Genomic DNA, 26,947 nt, shown 5'->3' with positions numbered 1-26,947 from the left:
TATTCTTTCCAGAGAACAACCAGCTAGTATGCACTACAGTGGCTTTCACTGATACCATTCTCATCATTAAGGCTCACAGGAGCCTAGGCTTTGGCAGGGGGGCTAGCAGAGGCCTTCTTCAGTGTTCTTTGTCCTCAGGCCTAGCAGGGAAGTTCAGGATAAAAATCATGCAGGTGATCTCAAAGCAGGTTCTATTTTAGAGGGCGTTGGCCTGGCTGTCTCATTAATTCAGTTTGCAGCATTTTCTCGAAAACTCTTTTCTGTGCCATAACAAATAGTTCTATCTCTGATTCCCTCTCAAGGTTTTAATTTCCTGCTTTAGAAGCTGCAGTCTGTGTGGAGCTCCCTCTCCAAGCACAAACATCCCATTTTGTTCCACTCGGTTAACCGCCTTTTGTAATGTGTAATGCACTTATATCAGGCCAGAAAGACAACGTAAGCAGCCAGAGGAACATTTAGAATACTAAACTCAGAATACTTGGGTCCCAGGGTGGACAGGAGAAAAGATGTGAGAGTTAAGTAATGCAGACCTAGCAAAAAAGAGCAGGGTGGGGTTCAGGCAAGGAAACTCACCCCAGGGAGTCATCAAGGTCAGATAGTGATGATGAGAAAGAGCTACCGGGTTTTGGGAAAGGAGCCTCTGGCCCTTATAATGATGTTGATTGTTAGAAATAAAGGAGAGTCTGTATTTTATTTATTTATTTTATTTATATATTCTCTTTTTTATCTCTGCTTTTATTTCTTTATTTGTTTGTTTGTTTGTTTATTGTGAGAGAGAGAAAGAGAGCATGCATGTATGGGGGAGGGGCAGAGAGAGAAGGGGAGAGAGAGAATCCCAAGCAGGCTCCACACTATCTGCACAGAGCCCCACATGGAGCTCCAGCTCAGGAACCTTGAGATCATGACCTGAGCCAAAGTCGGATACTTAACCGACTGAGCCACCCAGGTGTCCCAAGGAGAGTCAGCATTTTAAATGGGTTCTCCACGAGTCTTACACGTCTAAACTTTGAGCAGTTCTGAGCTAAACCTTTATTATAGGGAGCTGCTTGTTCAAAATACAGACTGTTGGACCTACTCAAGATCTCCCAAACCAGAATGTCCAGGGGTGGCCCTGGAAGTCTGTAGTAACTGTACCAGCACCCCCTGCCCCAGCCCTACTCCTAGCCTGAGTAATCTGTGCAGGCAGCTGGCCATCTGCTACCATATGACATTTAGGAACCACTAATCTGTAAAACCCCCCATTTCACAGATGAGGAAATTGGGATTCAGATCATTGAATCCCCTATCTTTCCCCACAGCAATCCCCCTGCCCCCCCCCCAAAAGATTCCAAATGTGGCAAACAAAAATGGAATGAAGAGGCTAGAGAAGTAGTTCCATGTTTGCCTCTTGGACATCTCCCAAACAACTAAAAATCCATCCCTTAGAGCAAGCACTCTTAATCAGGGGAGGCCATCAACTTGGATGTAAATAAAATTACTCCTTTATTTTCACTAGACTGACATTTAGTATTTTCTTCAATTATGAATGTAGGCATCAACCCACAGCAGAAAAAATCTTTAGTGTCACCAGTAGAAATCACAGATATTTACATTTTCAAATCGCATTACAGTTGTTGCAGACACTTTGAAATACCATTTACACTCACCAGTACTTTGAAATTACAGGCATTTTGGACCTGCCTGCCACTGGGTCTTGTGATTTAATGCATTATTAAAGAAGCACATACATTAAAATACTTTGGTAACTGTATTTCAGTATAATTGATATTCTTTGTGATCCACTGTATTTTATTGTATGCACTTGAAAATATTCTTCTGGAAAGGGAACCATGAGACCAAAGGGATCCATGGGGCACCGAATGTTCAAGAAGCTGTGCTTTAGGGATGACCGGTTCTGAAGACAGTGTCTTGCCCTCCACCCCCACCCCCGCATCCCCAAACCAGCGTTTCCCAAACCTCCCAGGCAGTAAGATTCACTGGAGGGACTTATTATTCCGAGTGGGGCCTGAGAATCATTTTGTTTAACAAGAGCCTCAGGTGATTTGGGGAATGCTGTCTTCTAATCAGTAAATTTGGGAAATGCTGCCTCAGGCTGTGTCTGTTGGAAATCAATAGCCAATTTCAGTACCTGAAGACGCTGCCTTGCTTACTCCCACCTTCTGTATCGCCAAAGGGAGTTACTTATATTCATTAGCAAGTGAGAGTAACACCACCTGGCCACTGCACAATTCTGGAGTGAGTTATTCATTAGAATTTAGGAGAAAGGTAGAATCATGTCTCTACAGAGCCTTAAATCGATCAGATTTTGGTTTTGCTTTTTTTTTTTCTCCTTCAATTTCCAAGCTCACCTTACCTTTTATGTTCTCCCCACACTTTGTCCTTATGTCCCCATGAGCACTTTTCACATTGTATCCTAGTTATTTCCTGCGTGTCTCCCTCATGGGCCCTCAGCTCACCCCCGGACCCATTCATACGTGACTCCCCCGAACATGTGCACACTACGGTCTGAGGCCCTGGGGGCAAACACAGGCTCCACTCACTTGAATATGCTCACCGGAGCGAAGTATCAGACACTCAGTTGCTATCGGCTGTGTGGTGGATGGATGGGCCAGGACCAGCTCTTCTCCCTCCCAGGTGGTAGAACGGGGTGGACCTGTAGACCTCCCAGAAGGTGTGCGCCAAGGTGCTAACCTGTGAGAGGCAAAATACAGTAATCGTTAATATTCAGGGTTTGTAACGCCAGCTGCTTTTACTAGCTATGCGTCCTTAGGCAAATCACTTGGCCATTCTCAGTCTCCACTTCTTTACCTTTAACCTGGAAATAATATTTACCTCATTGAGTTGCTATGAGATTCACGTGTGAGAGTTACTTAACCATGTGCTTGGTCCTTTGCAGCTCTATTGATTGCTTATTAGTATTTACTTGGTGTGGAGGACTCCAGTAAAGAAAAAAAAAAGGATTTCCATTACATAGCCCACCAGTTAGAGATTCTTTTTCAGGAGTAAGCTCCAGGAAAGGCTAAGTGATGGTACCTTAGTGGGAGTTACTTCAATCAGCTGATCAGACTTTTTTTTTCCTTTTGACACTTAGTTGAGATCAAGGAGAATGGGAAATTTGATGGTAGAAGTGGGGACAGGAAAAGAGGAAAGTAGGGGCGACTGGGTGGCTCAGTCGGTGAAGCGTCCGACTTCAGCTCAGATCATGATCTCACAGTTTGTGAGTTCGAGCCCTGCGTCGGGCTCTGTGCTGACAGCTCAGAGCGTGGAGGCTACTTCAGATTCTGTGTCTCCCTCTCTTTGCCCCTCCCCGCTTGCCCTCTGTCTCTCTCTCTCTCTCTCTCAAAAAATAAAAATAAAAAATAAAATAAATAAAGATTTGAAAAAAAGAGAGAGGAAACCAGAACAGGGTGGCACAGGGGAAGCCAGGGGAGAACTTGAGGGCTTTGGCCTCCAGGGGCTAAAGAAGCAGGGTACCAAAAATCCTGCTAGGTGTGTGCTTTCACTACCCCCATATAGCAGGGCAGGCAATGACCTCCATCCCAATGCCCTGTCTGCCTCTGCTAGCTGTGCCACCCTGGGGGAAGTGCTGACCCTCTCCCAGCTTTCGTCCCTTTCTCTGTGGTAAAAACAGTAGCAGTCTCTCATAGGATTACAAGTGGCAATAGAGGCCATGTATGTAGAGTGCTTTGCAGAATCAAGACTTAGTAAGCATTCAAGAAATGTTAGCTATTTGTACTAATACAGGTTATGTCAGAGACCACTGACTCTTTCAGAATAGTCCCTGCTCCTACAGAATTAAGGAACAGTAATTCAATTTCCTATCAAGTAAGCATACCATTTGTCCCCCAAAAGCTTTAAGGGCACATACAGTAAAGAACAAATTCAGTTTTCAGAATCTAAAGCTTCAAAGGTATAGACATTCCCAGAATGGGTCATGTTGGTCAGTGACTCGTGCAGAGTAAGTTCTCAATAAATGTTAGATTGTATTAACAATGTTAGGATCTCATAATGATCTCTAGTCATTTTATTTAAGAATGCCTTGCTCCTCAGTTATCACATAAGTTCTTCAAGGACAAGGCCTGAAGTACATTTTTAAGACCTCTTAAAACACAAAGCAAATCCTCCTTCTACGAACTAAGGGGCCTCACAACTACTTGCTTCATGAATGAATGAATGAACAAATGAACGAATACCCAGCAAGCATTGGAGTTTGCTATTATTCTAACTATCCTCTCTCACCTACATTTTCACCCCCAACTCACAGACACAGGCATTCACAATTTTGCAGAACAAAAAGTAGGCTTTACCCAATTTAAGACATAAATTGCATAGTAGACTTATGTTAAAATGAGACTTAGTATACAAAATTCAACTTCTGCAAGAAGCTTTTACAGTATACAACCATCCAGTGTACTGAGAAAACCATCCTTTATTTTCCTGGCTCCCTTAAATCATTGTGTTATTATGACTATACAGCTCCCTTTTGATGAGTTTCTCATTCTCAGAATTCCTATAAATTCATATTAGGCCTTATTTATATAGGGCCAAATGGCTGAACTATAAGAAAGTAACTCCACAACCTAATGAACAAAAATAACGACTTCATCACTAGTTTGAACTTTTCATTGTTGCTTTTAAACAAAATATCCTTGGTGAAGGCTTCTCAAAATAGAGTCTGGAGAAGACCAAATACAGGGCTAACATCGGGTGCTGAAAAGAAATAAATCTAAGGGGAAAGAAGTGATTAGGGAAGAGAGACTTTCACAACCTTTCTTTAGTGGAATAAATCAGAAATGAACAGTAAAGTGACTTGGCCACATAACATGAATCTTGGATGAGAAAAACTAACCAGAGAAACAACACCATCTTCACACACTCTCATTTGGACAATACCTGTTTTTTCCCTTGAGAAGCTACTTCAGAGGTTAGTGTACCTGTTTTTCAATCCCCTTTCTCTTAGAGAGCCACTGGGCCTGCCCAGAAGGGATATCATGAGCACCCAGCTACAGCCAGGGGCACAAAGCTTCACAGGTTTCCCCTTGAGAAGCATGGTCCCCAAAGGCAGAGGCACAAATGCCTCAGGGCCCAAGAATGGAGTTTATGGGCACTGTGAAAGTAACAGTCTCCCTGAACATGTCTGGTTTGATTCGCTTATGTAAAAAGTTTTAAAATAAAATAGAAATGTGCTAGGATACCAATTAAAATACCTAAGTTCCTGGCACTCTGTAAGCATGACCAGGAGGAAGCTTGGGAGCTTAGAACACACATGTAAATGCGTGAGGCCAGGACCATCCTCACTGGCGCTGTGAGTCATAGAATCAGCACCCCTTTCTGATGCCCTGGACCCATTGTTCCCCCACCTCCTGGTGACTGAAACCAGGGCATCCAAGCCAGGTACATTGGCACAGACTTACTTCACACAGGTTCTTACAGATATTGTTCTAGAATGCTTCCAAGCTTTAAAACCAGAAGCCAGACAGATTTTTCATTTTAGAGGTAAGTGTCATGAAAAACGTGTTCCCAGCCTGTTTCCTGGGTACATGGTAAGCCCTCTCTCTGTGAGGAGGGCTTCAGAAAGGCAGTCTTGGCACAATGCACACATCTGGCTATCACCCAAGCTCTTCTCACTACCAGCTGGGCATCTATGGGCATACCACTTAACCACAAGGAGCTTTAGTTGCCTCCTGAGTTTGAACTAGATCAGTAATTCTCAAATCTTGGTGTATTTGGAGGGAGTGGGGGAGAGGGCCAGAGGGAGTATTTAAAAATGAAAATTCATGGGGGTGCCTGGGTGGCTCAGTCGGTTGAGTGTCCGACTTCGGCTCAGGTCATGATCTCACGGTTCGTGGGTTCGAGCCCCGCATCAGGCTCTGTGCTGACCGCTTGCTCACAGCCTGGAGCCTGTTTCAGATTCTGTGTCTCCCTCTCTCTCCGCCCCTCCCCCACTCATGCTCTGTCTCCATCTCAAAAATAAACATTAAAAAAATTTTTTTAAATGAAAATTCATGGGCTCCAGATTCAGAGATTCTGACTCGGTAGACCTAAGGAAGGGTTCAGAAATCTGTATCTTTAAGAAGCACCCCACTGTGGACCACACTTTCAGAAACACTGGACTAATTCCAGCACTAATTTTCTAACATTCTGTGAATCTGTCCTTTCTTGGGTGACCGATCATCTTGAGCAGCCTGGAACTCCTCAGTGTCTGACTCCCCTTGGCAACAATGGTACCAGCCAGAGGGAGGGCATGTCAGCACGTGCAGGCTAGCCTAGGGAAGGCAACAGACTTGACTGGGTTGTCGGGGGAAACACTAACATCCTTGTCTCTGATGCTCAGGTAACAGGTGGAGTCTGGACTTTCAGCCGAATTTGCTGTGATGTTTTCGTCACCCTGGATGTCATGATGTGTACAGCCAGCATCCTGAACCTCTGCGCCATCAGCATCGACAGGTAGAGCTTGGATTCCCTTTCTACCAGGTCTAGACTGCCAGGTGGTGTGGGAAACCAGCCTGGGAAAGCTGCTTCTGCTATATTTGAGGCCCAGGCTTTGCACTTGAGGACACTGGGGTCACTGTCAAGTAGAACTTACCACTTAGGACATCTCTCTCGTTTTCTTTTAAACTAATGTTTGCAGAAGAGAAGAAACCCCTATGGCAGGAGAAAAATAATTATCCTATAGCCTTCCTAGCCTTTCCTTCTTCCTAGACCCCTAAAGAGGATTCTGGTTTTGCCTTCCCACCATCCTCTCGGGTTTTTGTGATTTCTAATTGGGAGAAAAGGGAGAGCAGGACACAGACAAAAAAGGTGAGCTGACAAGACTTTGGAGGAAAAATTTCCCATTACTATGTTGTTTGTTTTTGATGAAGAGGTAGGAGAAAGAGGCAAAGAGAGAGGAGAGAGAAATGCTTGGGAGTATTTGCAAGGAGGGAGAGAAGAGAGAAGTGTATGGGGAGAAAGGCGATTTTAGGCATTATGGCTACGATCTATTTATTTCCTTCGTGGAGTTTAAGGAAAACAAGGAAACAGTGATGTTTTTAGAATTGCTTTCTGGTTGGTGGAGTGGATTTCTGTGATTGTGAGTCACCTCGGTGCATGTCCCACCTAAGCAGCCTCGCTTTCCCTACCAAAGAGTGCCCAGCCCTGGCCCTAGGAGCCTCTGTTCCTCACTTCTCCTCTCCTTTTGTTTCCTCTCCTCTTTCCCTTTTCCCCTGCCTGGGCCTTGGACTTGCTCATCGCTCTCATGAACATCTCCAGGCCCACAGGGGGCCCTGGGGAAAGGAGCTTGCTCTCCAGCCCACAGCCTCTGTTGCCACGCAAGAGCCTCCAACCTTCCCTTCTCTGAGTCCCCTCCCACCTCCCTCCTCTTCCATCCTTTCTCCCTCCTATACTCTTTCTCCCAGCAAAACCATCCACTCACTCCCAAACAAACTCTGCCAATCACTGAGAATCTACCATACTGGACTAAGGTTTTGACGTGCACTAACTCACTTCATCTTCACAACTCAGCTGCTATTATTATCTTCATTTCCGGGCTTCTGAATGGAATTAAGGAATTTGCCTAAAGTCACACCCCTAGTACAGAGCAGTGCCAGCATTTGAATTCATGTCTGACTCCAAAGTTCATAATCTTAGGCTTTGTGCTAAGCCTCCTCAAATCGCCAGCTACACCCCTAATACTTCCCCTGAGTTTCAAACCGCATTACCACCTAGATACCTCACTGGCTCCTTCAAGGCAACACGTTAAAAGCCAAACCATCAAAGAACCAAAACCATCTTAATTTGATCGTCCCTTATTGGCAACATCATTGCCTTACAATCTCAGTTTTGTTCAACTCCTCTCTCTTCTTCATCTCCCACATCTAAGCACTCAAGGCTTACAGACTCCATTTTTGCCATTTTCCCCCCAATTTGCCCCTATCTTTCCTTTCTTACTATGCCTGCTTATTTTAGGTTCTATGACCTCTCCCCCAGTCTTTTGCCACAGCCTCCTGACTGGTCCTGCACACCACTCTCAGAATTACTCTCCCCAGAAGTAAAGTCCAAACATCCATTACCCTACTCACAACCCTTCAGCGTCTCCTTGGCCTGTGGAATAAATGTTAAAACTACCTTCACAGCCTAGGATTCAAAGTTTTCTACAATATGGCCTCCATCTATCTTTTCAATTTCATCACTTTCTGGGTTGCCCTGCCTGAGTTCCTCTCTTGCTTCAAGGTCTACCACACTTGTCAATTTCTACAAACTTGATTCAGTTACCCCTGAACTCTCATACCGCTTTTTCTGTAACTACGCTAGAGGATCTAAAGCAGGTCCTTCTCATTTCCCTGTGTTGGACATTTGCATCACCCAGGGTTGTGCCCTCCCTATCAACACCCTAAACTCCCTTTCACGGGCTGAAATGGGAGTCTTGAACAGTGACCGAAGAATGGATGTGAAAACCCCTCCCTGTAGTGATACTGCAGGCCAACCAGTCAACTGGATAGTCTTTTGACTTTATCCTTTGATTGGCTATCCACCTGAGAAGGAAAATTAAAGAACATGTCCATACAGCTGGATCTCCCACCACTAAAGAATGTATTTCAAAATGAAGGGAGATAGTTGTATAATTCTATAAATATACCCCAAAACATTGAATGGTACACATTGAATTATGTGGCATGTGACTTATATCTTGATAAAGCTGTTTTAAAATGAAGGGATAGTTGGGGATTTTATAATATTTTTAGGTCTCTGAGAACAGAACTCTTCTAAGTCTTTTGTGTGATTTCTGGCCATTTAGTACCTAAATATATAATTTACATAAGTAGCAGGCTGCATCTAGTTTGCTATATCATCACCTCCACTTCCCCAAACTCTTATACTAGTCCTAGTTCCTTATCACTGTGAGTCTCCCTGCTGCGTCTATTACAGACCTTGAACAAAGAATATTAAACCAAACTGAGCGGTCTTTGTCTGAGGGTAGCCAACGCTTATAGCACAAATGTGTACCTTCAGGAAGAACATGAGAGAGTGGGTGAAGAGCAGACCAGGGAGCTTCTTAGAAGAGGCTCTGGGGCAGCCCCCTCCTTGCCTCTTGGCTCCTGACCCTACTCTCCACCCTCTTAAGAGTGTGCCTACACACTCCATCCACACACATTCACAAGCATGGGGCTGGCAGGTGAGGTTGTGCAGGTTGTGCCCTGCACAAGCATTTGGGAACTGAATTCAACCAGTGTTTCTTTGCAAATCTTGAGTCGGCCAGGAGAGGGGGCCTTTTCCTAGCCTGCACAAGAGCACCATTGCACTGGCAGCAGCCACGCTTGACAGACACTTCTACTTTTCACCACTTTCACAACCAAAAGGATAAACCTTGAATTGGCTCTGTCCCATAGGGGACAACTCCCAGAAGGCATTGCCCTCACTACCTGAAATCTGAGGAACAAGTCATGCCTTAGACTGCAACAGAGAAGGATGCTTTCTTCTTGGCTGGTACATCTACATGAACCAATCCTCACCAAATCTCAAGATGGAGGCTCCTCTCTATTCCAGGAATGAAAACAGGCCTTAGAAAAGCTGTCTCCATCATCCTTCATGGCAGTGTGCAGTACACAGCATTAAATTCTGTTCATGTGATGCCAAATCACTGGTCAATTCATTAAAAATGCAGTCATTCATGCAGACCTTTGGTCTTCACACAATGCTAGTCACCAGTCTGACAAACTTGACCGAATGGATTCAGCATTTTTTGGCCATGAAGCCCTGCTATGTAATAACAGGGTAGTAAGAGATAGGAAAGAAAAGGAAATGATAAAAAGGGGTTTTGAAAGCAAGTAATACTATTGTCATTAGATTCTCAGGCATAGCCCTGGATGCTTGGATTAATGCTGCCTTTTCTTCTTTAAAAAGCACAAACCCCTACTTCCCCCCCCCACCACCCCTCCTTGGCTCCTTGCCTCCCCAGGGAACCAGCCCCCTCCCACAGCATCCTGGGTCAGAACTGACTCTGGGAGAGGGCTGAGAAAGTGTCAGAGGAGGAGGACACGTTCTGAGTGGTGAGAATTAGAGTCCTCCGCTAGGGGCCCAGGAATAATGCAACCAAATTCATTCACCAGGGAGTTCTTTAAGTGGCTCTCAAATGGCACCCATCACACAGGCAAGCCTCCGCGTCTTTGCAGCAAGCACAATAGGTACCAGATGAGTCACAGGCACCTTGGATTTTTAGTTTGCATCTAAATAAGTACTTTATATTTGCAAAGGGCTTTCCAGTCATTTGCAAAAAGCTTTCTCCTTCAACAATTTCAGGAGGGGAGTCCACAGAACTAAAGATTTATTGAGCCCCCTGTCTGACCAAATAAAAGGTGGTGAAAAGCAGCCCTCACAGAGCTCTGGGGCTCATTAAACCCAGGCAGGGAGTTAGACTCAGGCCCTCCCACCCAGACCAGTCTCTTTCCTCCCCCACTCTGCACGCCAGCTTCCTGAGGAGGCACCTTCATCAGTGCCCCCCACACATACCTCCTGCCTTAGGACGGGGCTTCAGGTGGAGGTCACATTCTGCCAGGATCCTGAGAGCTTCAGCAGAGTGAGGAGCCTACAAAGCCCAGTCACAGAACTGGGAGTCAGAAGGGGCATCGTAGTTTAACTCCTTTGTGCAGAAATGTTACATGCTTGTAGGGGCTCCCGCAGCCTCTTCGGTCTGGGACTAGAACTGGGGCCTCCTGACTCCCCCCCCAGTACTCTATTATAATGAGCCACCCCTTCACTGGTGGAAGTAGGGATGGGACATCAAGAGCAAAGCTTCTGGCCATGCTGCCTCTGGCAGCCCACTGCAACTTGGAGTAAAAGAGGCATATTTCCTATGTCTTCAGTGCCCTGGCTGCTCCGTGCTAATCTCAAATAGCTACCACTTGTGCAGAATGTACTGTGTGCCACGCTAAAAGCTTTTCTTTATTGCTAACCGTCACAACACCCCAGCGAGACAGGTGTATTATCCCCACTTTACAAGTGAACAGTCTGAGGCTAGACTGTGTAGTCTGCTCACACCACACCGCTGGTAGGTGCAGGAGTAAGGATCCAGTCACACGCTTTCTTCTATAGCACACTGCCCTGCGCAGAGGCACCTAGCCACACTCTGGGCCCCTCAGCTCCGGGGCCCCACTGCCTGGCTACAAATCCTGGCCCTACCACCTAATAGCAATGTGGCCACCGGCCAGTCAGTTACCCTCTCTGGGCCTCTGTTCCCTTATCTGTTTAGTGGAGATCATAGTAACACAGTTATTACAAGAATCAAATGAGTTACTATTTGTAAAGCACTTCAAACAGTTGCCTAGCACATAGAAAGTGTTATATATATTTGTTTGATAAATAATGTTCCCTTTAATGTTCCCAGGAACAAGGGGAAGATACCCGTAAACTCATCCATATGAATAATCACAGATCCTTTGGGCTAGCACAATACTATGACAATAATAATAATAATAATAATAATAATAATGGGGCTTTTTAAATGTTGAATAGGTACCAGGCATTGTGCTAAAAGACTTCACAGAGATAATCTTATTTAGTGTTCATAACCGCCCTATCGGGCTGAATCATTATCCCCAATGTACACATAAGGGAATTGTATCTCGGAGAAGCCAAATTCTGGCCCATGGCCACACAATTAAGTGGAAGAACTGGGATTCAGACGCTTATCCGTCTGTTTCCGACCGCCACGGACTTAACCACCTTACACACTGCCAGTGCTCCAGCCACGCCGGAAAGAGCCCAGTGAACTAGGCGCTCAAACAGGAGGAGGCGAGGAAGCGAGGTGGCGCGCAGAGTCGCTCTGGAACAGCTCGGTGAGCGCAGCGGCCGCACTTAGAGACAGCCCAGGCCCGCCAACTGCTCGCGTCTACGTCCAGCCCTGCCCTCGCTGCCGGCGGTCGCCTGCGGCCGATTCGGGAGGAGACCAGCTGTGGAGCAGCCTACCCGGGTGGGAATTCTGGGCCGCCGCAGGCCTCCGAGAACTTGCAGAGCCGAGCCTTCCCCGCCCCCCTGCCTCCCCACGGGGTCCGGAACGCCACCAGGTGAGCGGTGAACTTCTCACCCTGCCGCGCTGGCAGTTCTCGCTGCATTATGGTGCCCTCCGATGGCTAGTTCCGGAACAGCACCTTTGTCTCGGTCACCCGCAACAGGCTTCCTGGCGGAAAACCCTGCAGGCGAATTTGGGGGCCTCGTTTATTCCAGAAGTTTAATCATGTTTAAAAAATAATACCAAAAAAAAAAAAAAAGTAACATAACAGTGGTAAATGTAGCGTCGTCTCTCACTTCTTAACCGTTACAAGAATTTCTGACGGAAATTTTCCTTGGTGCAGACTTCAAACTTGTCTAATTGTAAGACACACTTGCTTGTTCAAAATGCACATTTAGGGTGTCTGGGTGACCCAGTCGGTTAAGCCTTGGACTCTTGATCTTAGCTCAGGTCTTGATCTCAGGGTCGTGAGTTCAAGCCCCGGATGGGCCCCACGATAGGTAGGGGTGCATTTAAAAATGCACATTTCTGGGTTCCACTCTGGAAGTACTTAATTAAATTAGCCTGTGGCCTGGGAATCTGTATTTTAACAGGAGCGCTGCCCCACCGCACCCCTGCCCGTAATTAATAGAATCAAACAAATTGGGGGAAATTCTGGGAATCCCACGTGCTCTCGAATAGAATGCCGCCTTTCCTGAGGAAGCCCTTTTCCCCACAAGGCCTCAGAGACTTGACAGTGCCCTTGAGAGGAAGTGAGGCACACCAGAGAGACACTGGCCTCAGAGGTGGGAGACCTGGCTCTTCCACGACCAGCTGTGGGACCTTGGGTTCATCATGTAACCTCTCTATGTCTCTGATTCCTCCTCTAGAAAATGGAGCCAGCATTCCCCACACTTCTTGAATTAACAGGAGCTTCCAAGGAGTTGCTGAACATTGAAGCATACCTAGGAAAATGCTCAGCGGCATGCCTGGAGCCAGCTCCTAATAGCTGGCAAGAGCTGAAAGGGCAACATTTTAAGAATTTCTGAACCAGTTAGTAAACCTTTGGTGTGGCTTGAAATGGGCAAAGGTGGGAGTACTTCTACCATGGAACTTGACAAATGGTACAAATTAGGGCTGTTTCCACCTGGAGAGCCAGGCTCTTTTTTATCAAAAGACATTATGTAAATAGAAGGCCCCCGGACCAACTGCTGGTCTAGAGAGGAGGAAGTTGGTCACACCTCTCCTACCCAGCTCCCAACAGCTGTTTTCAAGGCTCAGTCTTTCTTCCAAGGTGCCTCAGGGATCACTGCTGAGGGCCAGACATATTTGACTCAAAGCCCCAGCCCACTGCCCTGAGTCCAAAGCCCTGAGGAGAGCGAGAAGCCTAGAGGAACACGAGGTACTACAGGCCTGCTCCCTGATCGCCAAGTTAGGGATTCCAGGCAGGATTTATAATGTCTGTGCATCAGAAGAGGGGAACTGAGTTCCCACAGGCCTCCCTTGGGGTTGGTGGTGGGATCTTAATTTGAACTTATTAAATAAGGACCTCTATTTCTCCTTCTTGAGAAAGGAGCCACTTCTGTCACATATCATGGTACCAAGGCCAAGTCCTGCAGAGTCTGCCTCCATCTCAGCCCTCAGAGCTGACTCTCAAGCTGCTCTTGTGGGAATGCAAATGTAACACATGAACTCCAAGGCCAGGTGCACCAGGGGCTGATGATTTAGGCAGGCTGGCACAGAGAGGAGGAGCTTATGTGCCCCACCCCCTCCCGCCCAGGGGCTGTTCTCCCCTTCCTTGAGACACACAAGGGAGCTAAGGAGGATCCTACCCTGAATCTGGCCTCTATGTTCCCTGGACACTGAGAGGACAAAGAAAACTTAAGCCTCTATGGACACAGAAATGCACACTGGATTCCTTGAGCCTGACTAGAATTAGAATTGTCCTCTCATGTGGAAGGCCTTCAGAATCCACAAGGCAATCAATCAACAGCTTCTTCCTACTTGCTTTGTGCAAGGACCTATGAGGAATACCAAGGCTATAAAATGATTTGGCCATCAAGTAACAAATCATTTGGGAGCTATCTCCAACCCCGAGGCAGGCAGTTGTCTGGTCTCATTAGTGAACTTGCCCAATCCCTTTTAAGGCTGATTAAGCCAGGCCCACCCAGGATAATCTCTCTTTTGAATAACTCAGTCTATTGATTAGTAATCCAATCACAGCAGTGACATCATGTCCTATTCTCAAGTTCAGTCTACATTCAACTTTGGGGATTGTACAGGGCGGAAATTCTGCCTTTCTCAGTTTCCAGCTGGGGGGTCAGGGATGGGGAGGACATGATTAAATTTCCTTTTAGAACCTGGCAGCAGAGACCTGCAGGAGGCTGTGGCTATCACAGAAAGCAGCTGGTAGGAAAGAGATGCATGGATAAATGGGGAAGACATCATAGTAAGCAAACGTATAAGACCGACTATGTTTCTGCTAAGTAGCTGGAAATGTGTGAGAGGAGTTGCCACAGAAAAGATGATGTCCAATAACACAAAGAACTGTGTATTAACCATGCAACAGCCTTTGCTGTAGACTGAATGTCTATGTCTCCCCCAAATTCGTATGTTGTAATCCTAACCTCCAAAGTGATGGTATTAGGAAATGAGGCCTTTGGTGATGATTAGGTCATGAGGGTAAAGCCCTCAGAAATGAGATTAATGCCGTTAGAAAAGAGACCCCAGATCACTCCTTTGCCCCTTCAGCCATGTGAGGACACAGTGAAAAAATAGCCATCAATGAACAAGGAAATGGGCTCTCACCAGACAATGAATCTGCCAGTGCCTTGATCTCGGACTTCTCAGCCTTCTGACCTGTGAAAAATAAATGTTTGTTGTTTAAGCCACTCAGTCTATGCTATTTTTGTTATGGCAGCCTGAATGGACTAAGAGAGCATGAAAACTGGATTTTGAAATAAGCCTTCACTAGATATTACTCATCTCTATTTTTTTAAAATGTCTGCCACTTGAAATAGTTGTCACTATGAGGGTCGGAATTTATATTAGGATACAAGCAGGGGTGAACAGCCTCTTTGGACACAGTTCTAGCATTACCTGAAAAACTGTGGGAGAAAGTAAAGGCACGCAGACCAGTACCCAGAGTCTAGGGTTAGGGTACATGAATACAAGGCTCAGGTATGCTGGTCCTCAACCGCCACTGGCAAACAAGCTTTCCAGCCGCCCAGTCTGTTGCTTTACTCACTTTTTTCTTCTTTCTCCCTTTCCCTGCTCAGTGGATTCATCTCTGTTATCTCAGCCTTTCTGCATTTTTACTCAAATAACCTTTCTCTCTTCCTCCAACCAAACTGTTTCTCTCCTGCCACATGTATCACCCAAATTAGTTCTCTACGAGCCTCTATCAACTTGTCTTTTGAACAATTCCCCCATCCCTTCTCATCATGTTTATCCTCTCTCCCCTTCTGTTCACAGGTACACTGCAGTGGTCATGCCAGTCCACTACCAACATGGCACAGGACAGAGCTCCTGTCGGCGTGTGGCCCTCATGATTACAGCCGTGTGGGTACTAGCCTTTGCCGTGTCTTGCCCTCTCCTCTTTGGCTTCAACACCACAGGTAAACATGATGGTCCCTCTTACAACACCCATGCGATTCACAGCACGCCTGAGTGGCTATCAGTGGTACTTAGCCTGGAAATTTCTGACCCTGATCAGCATACTTTGTAATCAAATAAGGATACCATAGGCTGCAATGTTTTGGATTTTGATTGAAGCATAAAGCAAAATCTCATCACTTATTGGCACATGGAGTTCTGCCCGAGTTAGTGAAAACTCTAGCATATCCTTATTTTGAAAGAAATGATATTGTATTCATTTGAAGCAATGTGGCAGTTAACAAATTAAGCTATTTAGTAATTCAGGTGAAGTTTGCTAATGAAAAAATGACAATTCATAATGGGCTTACAATGCAAAATAATGCTATAAAAGCCCTTAAACAGGATCTATATTTCTAATTTTTTACTGAATAAAAATCATTTCTGGCATTTGAGAGCTAGTATAGATCCCTAAATTATTTGAGAGTATATTCCTATATCTTAATATACAAAAATTCTGGCCATGATGGTTGGCACATGGTACATCTTCTATTGGATGGACAGATGGATGGATGGATGGATGGATGGATGGATGGATGGACGGACTGACGGACATGTGGATTAACAATGTGAATATCTGAGATGTTTGGTTTTTAGACGTAAGACCCTGATCCAAATCTATACCTCATAGGGGTCAGTCTTCTTTCACTGTTCCATGTCCATCTTTCAGCCTCAGGGATTTCATGTGTTGAATGAAAACTATTAGCATATACAGTAAGGTTACAGGTATTGATAATAAACACTGAGTATTTGCTAAAAGAGAACTAATTGAGTCATGTTTTAGTGTTCACCTGGAATTCTTATTTTGTCCATTTGGATTGATTTAAGTCCTACTATCTTCTAAGATCATTAATTTCTGGTATATATGTACAAATCACATAGCTGTGTATTTATATATATACAGATATTATATGTAACACATTGCATATAATTACAGGCAAATCCTAACTTATAAATAGTCATCAAAGAGTCATTTGCTGACCAATAATTTAAAAGTCAAAACAGGGCACCTGGGTGGCTCAGTTGGTTAAGCGTCCAATTCTTGATTTCAGCTCAGATCATGATCTCATGGTTCATAAGCTCAAGCCCCATATCGGGCTCTATGCTGACAACATGGAGTCTGCTTGAGATTCTCTCTCTCTCTCTCTCTCTCTCTCTCTCTCTCTCTCTCTCTCTTTCAAAATAAATACGTAAACATTTTTTAAAAATTAAAAAAAAAATAAAAGTCAAAACACATTTAGGAAAACAGAGGCTCTGGAATTAGAAAAACCTACATTCAAACTTCAATTCTACTATTTACCAGCTGTGTCTCCTTGAACAATCTACTTAACTTTTCTAAGTTTTCATATTGATAAATTTGGGATACACTGAAGCATAAACTTGAGCAAATTGAAATATATAGACTGAGTCTATATACTCAGTCAGAAAGTTACCAGCATTTATTTGTATATATGGCCTCTTGCAAATAAACCTAGTAACTTCATTACTAAAATTGCATGCCGTGTTTGAACTCTTTAGAATACATATATGACATATTAATGTATGTATCACACATCTTTACTTACTGCTCTTCAGGGCTGTAATAAAACCATGTATATCTTTGTATGTGATTCAGGAGATTTTTCAAAGCAAATTTCAGCTCTATATAATGTTCACTTTCATCACTGACCTTAGACTCTGACACTACATGTGATATAATTCCACTCTCCTTCCTTCATAGAGCTTTTCTTTTTATGATTAAGTCAAGAATAAATTGGAATAACATACATAGACCTGCCAAACACACACTGCATGCTCAAGGTCAGGCTTCCTTCTCTGCTTCATTAAAGGTTAAGCAGCTGAATCATCCAACAAATATTTGCCTAGTTAACTCAAGGTGTTCCTAAAATACGATGTTACTATCATGTTTGCATTACTCTTTACCATTAGTTACTTTGTTGTTTTCACTGAATGACACTTTATACACACAAACATGGTTGTGGACACACACTTACTCCCCAAAGCAACATTCCCTAACCCAACTCTAAGAGGCTGCCTGACATTAAAATACTATTTTTGAGGGGCGCCTGGGTGGCTCAGTTGGTTAAGCATCCGACTTCGGCTCAGGTCATGATCTTGCAGTTTGTGGGTTCAAGCCCCACGTGGGGTTCTGTGCTGACAGCTCAGAGCCTGGATCCTGCTTCGGATTCTCTATCTGCCTCTCCCCTGCTCATGCTCTGTCTCTCTCCGTCTCTCAAGAATAAATAAATGTTAAGAAAAAAATTAATAAATAAAATAAAATGCTATTTTTGATGAGTGTTAAATGTGCTTTTTGGGTTAGTCTGATAACTAAACCACCCTCTATAACCTACTTTCTATACAAAAATACATTATTCTAAGTTGGAATTTGTAGTATGGGATCTCACAACCACTGCTAGACCAAGGCACTGCTTGCCCCTGGCCAGCAACAAATCCCCACCACCATTCACTCGGGTGAGTGGTTCCTCTTACTCATTCATGGGGGTTGGCGGGGGCTGTTTTACTCACTCCCACAGATACACACACCCTAGTAACAGTTAAAACAGTCTCAAGCTCTGACGTTAGACAGAGTTCCCAGTTAATGACTACATCTAAAGTGCAGAAGAATGATGAGCTAATTGGTGTTGTTGTCACCAGTGAGATCATTATTATTCCAGAAACAAAATTCAGAAAAATCTTTCCAAAAGGATTTTCAAATATAGAATTAAGAAGGCAGAAAATGCCCATGACTTAACACGTACACTCTCACTTCTGTCTCATCTCTTTCAATCTCTCTCTCACTTTTTTTTAAGTACATGATTTATTCTATTGCAAAATTTTTTTTTAAGTTTCTTTTTTAATTTATTTTTGTTTTAGTAATCTCTATACCCAACGTGGGGCTCAAACTCACCAACCCAAGATCAGGAGTCACATGCCCTTCTGACTGATCCAGCCAGGCGCCCTGCTCTCTCTTACTTTTAAGTTTATTAATAAGACGATAGTCAGCCCTCCACTTATTCATGTATCACATCCAAGCTTCAGGTTCATTGTAAGGGCCCAATGGATATGAGCTAATGCTATTGTTGTTATTATTGTGTATTAGAAAAGGTTTCTATACCTCAAAATTTAACTATGCACCTGCTTCAAAGAAAATCTAAGCACTAGTAGTTCTGCTGGTGGACATAGAGACCAGTCACCTCATCCTAGAGCACAGTTCAGGGAATTAGTGAGCAGAACTCAAAGGGAGGAAGCCCAGCCGTCCTTCTCTGCCTCAGCCTGACCTTCACAGTACAGTTTCATTATTGTGATGGATGTGGGTTCCTCTAGCACCTCTTCCATCTATAAGGAAGTTCCCAAGTTCATTCGAAAGCCCAATATAAATGACTTCTCTCGGCCATTTTTTCTACTCACCCTGTGAAAAGTAGAGGAGAAAAGGGCAGGATACTGCCAATGACACCTGATATTGGAAGTGGATGGATTTTCACTAAGAAGTGCAACACAAAAGAACTTTCTGGCAAAGCTATTTTTTTAATGTTTATTTATTTTTGAAAGAGAGAGACGGAACATGAGTGAGAGGGGGGCAGAGAGAGAGGGAGACACAGAATCTGAAGCAGGCTCTAGGCTCTGAGCTGTCAGCACAGAGCCTGATGCTAGGCTCAAGCCCACGAACTGTGAAATCATGACCTGAGCTGTAGTCCGATGCTCAACTGACTGAGCCACCCAGGTGCCCCTGGCAGAGCTCTTTTTAATGAAATAGGCTGCTATTTGAGATTGTGAATTGTCAGACAACACAAGGCAGAAAAAAGTTGAACATCGGTTTCTTCCATCTTGGAGTTGTCCTCATTGTACGAGAAAAGAGCAACATACATTTCTGGATAAGAAATAAGGCAGGATCTTGGGTCGCAGAGAGTCCCAAGGTTGGGGGTCCTGGCTCACTAGAGTTGCCCCAGCTCCCCACCGAGGCCCAGTAGTCTAGCTGAAATTCCCATCATTGACAGCAGTGGAGCAGAGAGTGGTGGCTCTAGAGGAAACTCTAAAAATCTCTGAATGGGCAGCACAATCCCTTCATTTCACAGATAAAAATAGTGGTCTTAAATTTCCTTTGAAACAAGGAAATGGAGGACTGCTATCTAGATTTGAGCAGCAGAACACCTCATCTGGCTTTCAGAACATGGGAGCTGGTGGGATCCCAGTTGAGAAACCCAAAACTAAAAGAATAATAGACTCATCCTAAATTCAGATGCATCAGGCTCTTCTGTCTTTGGAAACAAGCTGAAGACAAAGCCTTCAATTAGCTTTAAGTTTATGAACCTGTCAAGGCAACCTGCTTCCAGCCCTGCCCTTCACACCTCTGTGGGACTCAGGTTTCCAGGCTAGCTCACAAAAGCCTCTTTGACCACTTAGTAGGGCTACTTAGTGTTTTTATCACCCAGCATGGTGCCTAGAACATAGTAGGTGCTCCATATACTCTTGTTGAAATAGGAAGTTGGTGAGTGCTTATCATCCTTTCCTCCTTAAATGTTGAAATTATTTGGGGTAAATATCATCAATCACATTATGAGGCTTTCCCCTCTATGCTCCAGCCAATGACTGCTTCTGTGCTCCTGCAAAATGCTCATTTGTCTGCTTTGCTCATATATTCATCATTCTTGGACTCACCCAATAGTTATTGTACCAACAGCACAGTACTATTTCAATGAAATAATTGAGACAAAGCACCTCATCTCCTGGGGGAGAGGACTCACTGTCCTCACCACCTCATTTGGGACTCAGCAGAGAGAAGCTTCCAGAATTGCTGCCCCACTGACAAGACATACACTCAGGCCAGACCCAATGGGAGTTGGGGCAGGGCCCCACTCACTGCTCACCATAGTGTCACTCTGCCCACTGACAGGCTTCACAGGACTTCAAGCATGGAGAAATTGTGGGAGAGGTCTCAAAGCCTAATCTAGGGACGGGCAGCAGTTTACCCAGATAGGAGAGAAAGGACAGGATGACAGTGCAGGCTCAGTGATGGTATACTGAGGGTCTTCAGGGGTCAGTGATTCTGAAATAGCTCTGTGTTTTCTCTTTGCTCTTTCTCATGCATATGCTTTCAATATTTTTAATGGGGAAATAAGTTCTTGCCCATGGTAAAACATAAGGTGTGAGGGAATATATATACACATACATATATGTAGGTCTCCCTTCTACCCTAGATTGGTAGCTGCCCTGTGACCCTCCCTAGAAGCAAACACTAGTAATCTTAAAGACAATGCTTAAAACAAGTATGTAGACACACACATGTGTGGAAGCCCTGCTTCCCAAAGCTCTGTGTGGATTAGATGGTGGAGACGCCACACAAGATATGAGGCCATATTGTACACTCCCCACTGATGTCTCCTACTTGGCAAACTGCTTTGCTTTCTCCTTTTCTCTCACTCACAGGAGACCCCACCGTCTGCTCCATCTCCAACCCTGATTTTGTCATCTACTCTTCAGTGGTGTCCTTCTACCTGCCCTTTGGAGTGACGGTCCTTGTCTATGCCAGGATCTATGTGGTGTTGAGACAGAGGAGACGGAAACGGATCCTCACTCGACAGAACAGTCAGTGCATCAGTGTCAGACCTAGCTTCCCACAACAAGTAAGCACCCTGGAGGGACAGAGGAGAAACAGTCCCCAGCCTGGTGGCCTCCAGCCTTGTGTCCAGCAGGACATGCTTTTGCCATACTGCCCCTCAGGAGACACACATCTGACGCCCACCTTCTAATCTGCTGGGATTAGCTATGCTTTAGAGTAGGAAATTAAATCAAAAAGTACACTGCTAGTCTTCCTTGGAGCTCAAATTGCTTGGCAATATTATAGGATGGTTTCTGGACTTCTCCTTTCCATCAAAGTTTTTCGTTGCTCCCAAATGGCCAGAAGTTAAAATGTCACACAGGATTCGCAGTCTTAGTGTGCAGTTGTCCCACGCACCACTGGTAGGTCCCCAGGACTGACTTTTTAGCAGACATCTTATTCTAAGAATCACTGGGGTCCACGGAAACCTCTTTTCCTTACTAGATCTGCCCCTGTGTCAAGATGCTGTCCAGCTTGTGAAATGGAAAACTGATGATGTGTTTTATGGGGCCTTTCAAGGCCCTGAAAAGGAGCCTCAGCACTGATCTTCCACTTGCTTGAGCTATAAAGCCTACTTATCCCAGTGTCTGGCACAAGATGTACTCGAAGCATAAATGGATGGATACCAGTCACTTGCAATATGCTAAAGAAGGGGTAGCAGGAATATTATACGGCCTCTGCCTTCATGGAGTTTAGAATCCAGACAAGCAAATAAAGCACAGCTCCCTCCACTCAAAGTTAACTAACAGCCCCAAACTGGATGCGATGTTTATGAACTGAGATGAAGACAATTAAGCACCAAAATATAAGTGCTGTGGAGGTTATGAGAAAATAGAGGTCAATATGCTTAGGAAAGGGCTTCATAAACAGAGTAAGAACTGAATTTGATCTTGAAGGCAGGTCCAGTTTGGATGTTTAGATTAACCTATAATGACCTGAGTGAGAGTCAGTCTCTCAAAGTTGAAATTCCAAGACTTGGGTAGAACAAGAATATTGGTCCCCATGAAATAAGAGGTAAGGACCTGAGACTGAGGATAGGAACATATTATATTTCAAACATTGGCATCTATATGGCTCAACCATGTAGAACTTAACCTACAGCTTTTTCTCCTTCAACCTACCCTAGTCTTCCTGTCTGAGGCTGCACCCCATTCGGCAGTTTTCAATAAGGGACAGATTTCCATCAGATGCCACGGGGCAAATGGTAAGTAAGCCATGGCTTTGATTATAGGAGAAGAATAGGATACATTTTCTCAAGATGCTGACTTGACTTGCTTCCACCTCCACCCCAGAATGGACTGGCCCCAATCCCTTACTTGTTAATAAATATGAGATCCTGATTTGAGCTCCAGAATAGGAATCTCCAAATGATATTCAGAAAGCATATCACTATGGAGATAGATCCCAATGACTAGAGCCACTGACTCTTGGTGTGGTGTGAGGATGTCATCCAGAGTCACCTGCCTAGAGGGAACAGGGTATCAATGAAGCATACATGGGCAGAGCGAAAAAAGCAGAGAAGAGATGCTAATGTGAGACTTTCAAGTGTTCTGTTTCCCACTGTATATGGGGGAAAACCAAGACAATTTTGTGGTCACCCTTATCCTTGTCCTTTTACTTCAATCCAGCCCTGCCTTCCCAAGTAAGCTGAGCACAGAATGGAGCTGTTAAATAGAAGATCAATATTCCTCTCCCTGAACTCCAAGTAAACATTAGGAATAAAATTTCAAAACCTCATAATGATGAAGGTCTGAGCTTTGTCCGATCTCTGTATAGTTAATTAACCACTTTTTACACATGCCTGGTATAGCAGATAGAGATTCTTGCTGTAAATAAATTTTTTTTTAATTTTTTTTAACGTTTATTTATTTTTGAGACAGAGAGAGACAGAGCATGAACGGGGGAGGGTCAGAGAGAGAGGGAGACACAGAATCTGAAACAGGCTCCAGGCTCTGAGCCATCAGCACAGAGCCTGACGCGGGGCTCGAACTCACATACCATGAGATCGTGACCTGAGCCGAAGTTGGATGCTTAACCGACTGAGCCACCCAGGTGCCCCTGTAAATAATTTTTTAAAAATAGGTAGGAATTTTAAAGTTGCCTATAGCAGATCTAAGGTCTGAGGAGACTCTAAGGCCAAAAGGAAGAAAGAGAGAATGGAGAGCCAAGAGGCTGGCATTGCCAGGAGTATGGAGAAACAGGTCCTGTCCTACCACCTGGGAGTGGAGGGCTCTGTCAGCCAGACCCAGAGGAATCCAGTGTTTCTTCATGCCAGTCATGACGGTAGTGATGAGCATTTGCAGAGAGCTGAAAAATACACTCACCAATATATATGCTTGAAAGGATCACTTTGCTTCTTCAGGACTGAGTTTCCACATCTGTAAAATAGAGACAAATTATACTAGATCAATGTTCTCAAACCTGAGATTTCACAAGAATACTCAAGAATTTGTCCCCAGTCCTTTAGTTTCAGAAGTAATGCATTTGAAGTTAAATATTGTCACTTTTAGATTACTAGATGCCAGCACAATCATAATATTGGTTATAAATGGCCATTCAGATAAAAACACAATATGCCTAGGGCACCTGGGTGGCTCAGTCAGTTGAGCATCAGACTCTTGATTTCGACTCAGGTCAGGATCCCAGGGTCATGGAATTGAGCCCTGGGTTGGGCCCCATGCTGAGCGTGGAGTCTGCTTAAGATTCTCTCTCTCTCTCCCCCTCTGCCCTTCTCCCCCACTTGTGCTCTCTCTATATATATATAAAATAAATTTTAAAAATTAAAAAAACACAATATGTTTATGTGAATTATTTTAAAACCCCATCAAAAATTTTAAAATTATACTATACTAGAATCCCTATGAACACCTCTATGGAGCAGAGTTTTAAAAATACTGTATCATATTAAAGGCCTATTGCATTCATTCATTCAGCAATGTTTCTGAGTGTGTACAGTGCACTAGCACTGTGATTCCTTGAACTAAGGAGAAAGTAGTGAGCATTCTTGGTTGCTAACACTGACTAACATACAGAAAAAGGAATTTACTAGAAGGATACCAAAGTAGCTCAGACAATGAAGAATAACTTCAGATGATGCTGTTCCTGCCTAAGGAAGAATCTGGTTGGAAGACCTAGGACACTGGACACTGACTGCCACAGTATGCTAGACATATTCTTTTCTAAATGTTTTTATTTATATTTGAGAGAGAGAGAGACAGCACGAGTGGGGAGGGGCAGAGAGAGATGGAGACACAGAATCTGAAGCAGGCTCCAAGCTCTGAGCTGTCAGCACAGAGCCTGATGCGGGGCTCGAACTCATGAACCATGAGATCATGACCTGAGCCAGTCGGATGCTTAACCGACTGAGCCACCCAGGTGCCCCAACTGCTAGACATATTCTAAAGTCTCCCTGCTTCACAAGCTCCAATTCAAGGTCTTAGGTACAATTCTCTAATTTGCTGGGCTTGGTTTATGTGCCAGAGTTCTAGATGACCAGTGAGGATGTGGGGAGAGTAAACATATGGCTTTTATGGCTTCAATAATGGGAGCTGAGGGGTCCTGCCTACTACTCAAGATTGACAGAGTCTGATTCTTCAAGCATAGAAAGAAGTTCAGATGTTGAACACATACATCCCCGCCAAATACCAGAAATATCCAAATAGCTGCAGTTTTTTACTCTCAGGTTCTACTCATCCTAAACCTTTTTTTCCCCCAATTTCTTTTCTGTTTTACAAATGAGGCTCAGAGGTATTTAATTAACTTGCCCAAGGATATATCTGATAAGTAGGAAAGCTGAGATGAAAATCCTGGGTTTGTTTTTCTTTCTTTCTTTCTTTCTTTCTTTCTTTCTTTCTTTCTTTCTTTCTTCCTTCCTTCCTTCCTTCCTTCCTTCCTTTCTTTCTTTCTTTCTTTCTTTCTTTCTTTCTTTCTTTCTACTTTTTATTGTGGAAAATTTCAAAAATAAAAAAGTAGAAAGACAAATATAACAAATCCTTCAGTAGCCATCAGCCAGCTTCAACAATTATCAACTCATGGCCAGTCTTATTTCATCTACACTCCCACCTATACTCATCCATGCCTAATGGATTCTTACAAAGCAAATCCCAAGTATCATAACATTTAAGCCAAAAATATTTCTGTAAGACTCTCTAAGGGATACAGACTATTTTATAAACATGTAACCACAAGATATCACACTAAGCAAATCAATAACTCCTTAATATCAAATCAATAACTCCTTAATATCATTAAATATCCAATCAGTGTTCACATTACCCCAATTGTTTTGTAAATTTTTTGTAGTTGGTTTATTTGAATCAAAATTCAAATAAGACCCATACTTTGCAACTGGTAAATGTTACTGTTGTTTTTGTCGCAATTTATTTGTTGGAGAAAAAGAAAACTGAGTCATTTATCTTACAGACTTCCCCACATTCCAGATTTTATGATTTACATCTTAGTAGCGTCATTTAATGTGTTCCTCTGTATATCCAGGTCATTCTAGCTCAAAAAGGCCAGGCTATAACCCTATACGACCCTCCTAAGGGGATTATTGTGATTCTCAAATGTTCTATATCTGATGGGTGTTTTTTAGTTGTAAAGTCAGAAGCAGATTTCACATACCGTAACTTTTCGTGATCCCACTACTTTCAGATGTAGGTTTCACAACATGATGGTTTCCTCTAACTTTTTTGCATCCTCTTTCCTTTTCAGGAACATTCAGAAGGTAAACAGTGTCCCCAGGAGTCTCAGGACCCTCTCTTGTCCCACCTGCAGCCACTATCCCCTGGCCGGAGCGCACCTGGAGCTGAAGCGCTACTACAGCATCTGCCAAGATACTGCCTTGGGGCAACCAGGCTTCCAAGAAGCAGGAGGAGAGTTGAAAAGGGAGGGGAGGACTCAGAACTCCCTCAGCCCCACCATGGCACCCAAGCTCAGCTTAGAGGTTCGAAAACTCAGTAATGGCAGGTTGTCGACATCTCTAAAGTTGGGGCCCTTGCAATCCCGCGGAGTGCCACTTCGGGAGAAAAAGGCAACCCAGATGTTGGCCATTGTGCTTGGTGAGTTTGGGTCATGTTGCATTGAGTTGCGTTGGATTTGGTCGGGTTAGGTTGAGTTGGTGGAGCTGACCCGGGGTACTAAGGAACCGCATTTGTCAGAAATTGGAAATTCAATAGCTGTAATATTTATAAATGTTTGCAATACAACTGAGGAGGGGTTATGTATAAATGTTAACTCCAGTGAAAATTCAAAAGACCTAGGCTGAAATTTACGAAACATGAAATTTAACAAGTGGCCTAGTTGAGCTCCATTTAGCTATTGGGTTTGTTGCCTATCACGTGGAGATGTAATGGACAAATCAAATAATAAAGAAGATAACAATTCAATAAAAATTTCTGGCACATATTGGATATTTTATAAATGCTTACTTGTATTCTAAATTAAGTGAAAAAAATAGGGATGCAAAAAAATTCAGTCATATGGTGCAATAACATCTAGATTATTTTAAATACAGAGAAAAAAATACGAAAATTAATTTACCAAGATGTCAAAAGTGATTGTCTTTGAGTGGTGGATGGTTATTTTCCTTCTTTCACATTTCTGTATTTATCAAGTTTCCTGTTATGAATAAAATCAGGGTTAGTCATTATAGGAGAAAAATAGAGGATTTATTTAAATTAAGAAAAAAAATCAATAAGTCACAGGTACCATATAGAGTTAGTGAAGGCAAT

General features: G+C 43.8%; 1 protein-coding gene across 1 annotated transcript in view; it reads left to right on the top strand.

The window, feature by feature from the left end:
- Positions 1 to 26,947, top strand: part of DRD3 (dopamine receptor D3) — a 42,042-nt gene that overhangs the window by 13,067 nt on the left and 2,028 nt on the right. Inside the window, exons 3-6 of the mRNA XM_053903364.1 lie at positions 6,335 to 6,447; positions 15,440 to 15,582; positions 21,044 to 21,283; positions 26,012 to 26,275. Of these exons, the coding sequence (XP_053759339.1) occupies positions 6,335 to 6,447; positions 15,440 to 15,582; positions 21,044 to 21,283; positions 26,012 to 26,275 (760 nt within the window). The remainder of the gene's footprint in view (positions 1 to 6,334; positions 6,448 to 15,439; positions 15,583 to 21,043; positions 21,284 to 26,011; positions 26,276 to 26,947) is intronic.

This window comes from Panthera pardus, unplaced genomic scaffold (genome assembly GCF_024362965.1).
Source record: "Panthera pardus isolate Hobbes unplaced genomic scaffold, ASM2436296v1 HiC_scaffold_16, whole genome shotgun sequence".
Lineage (NCBI taxonomy): Eukaryota > Metazoa > Chordata > Mammalia > Carnivora > Felidae > Panthera > Panthera pardus.
The sequence above is the reverse complement of the archived record's forward strand: the minus strand, read 5'-3'. Positions and strand labels throughout refer to the sequence as shown.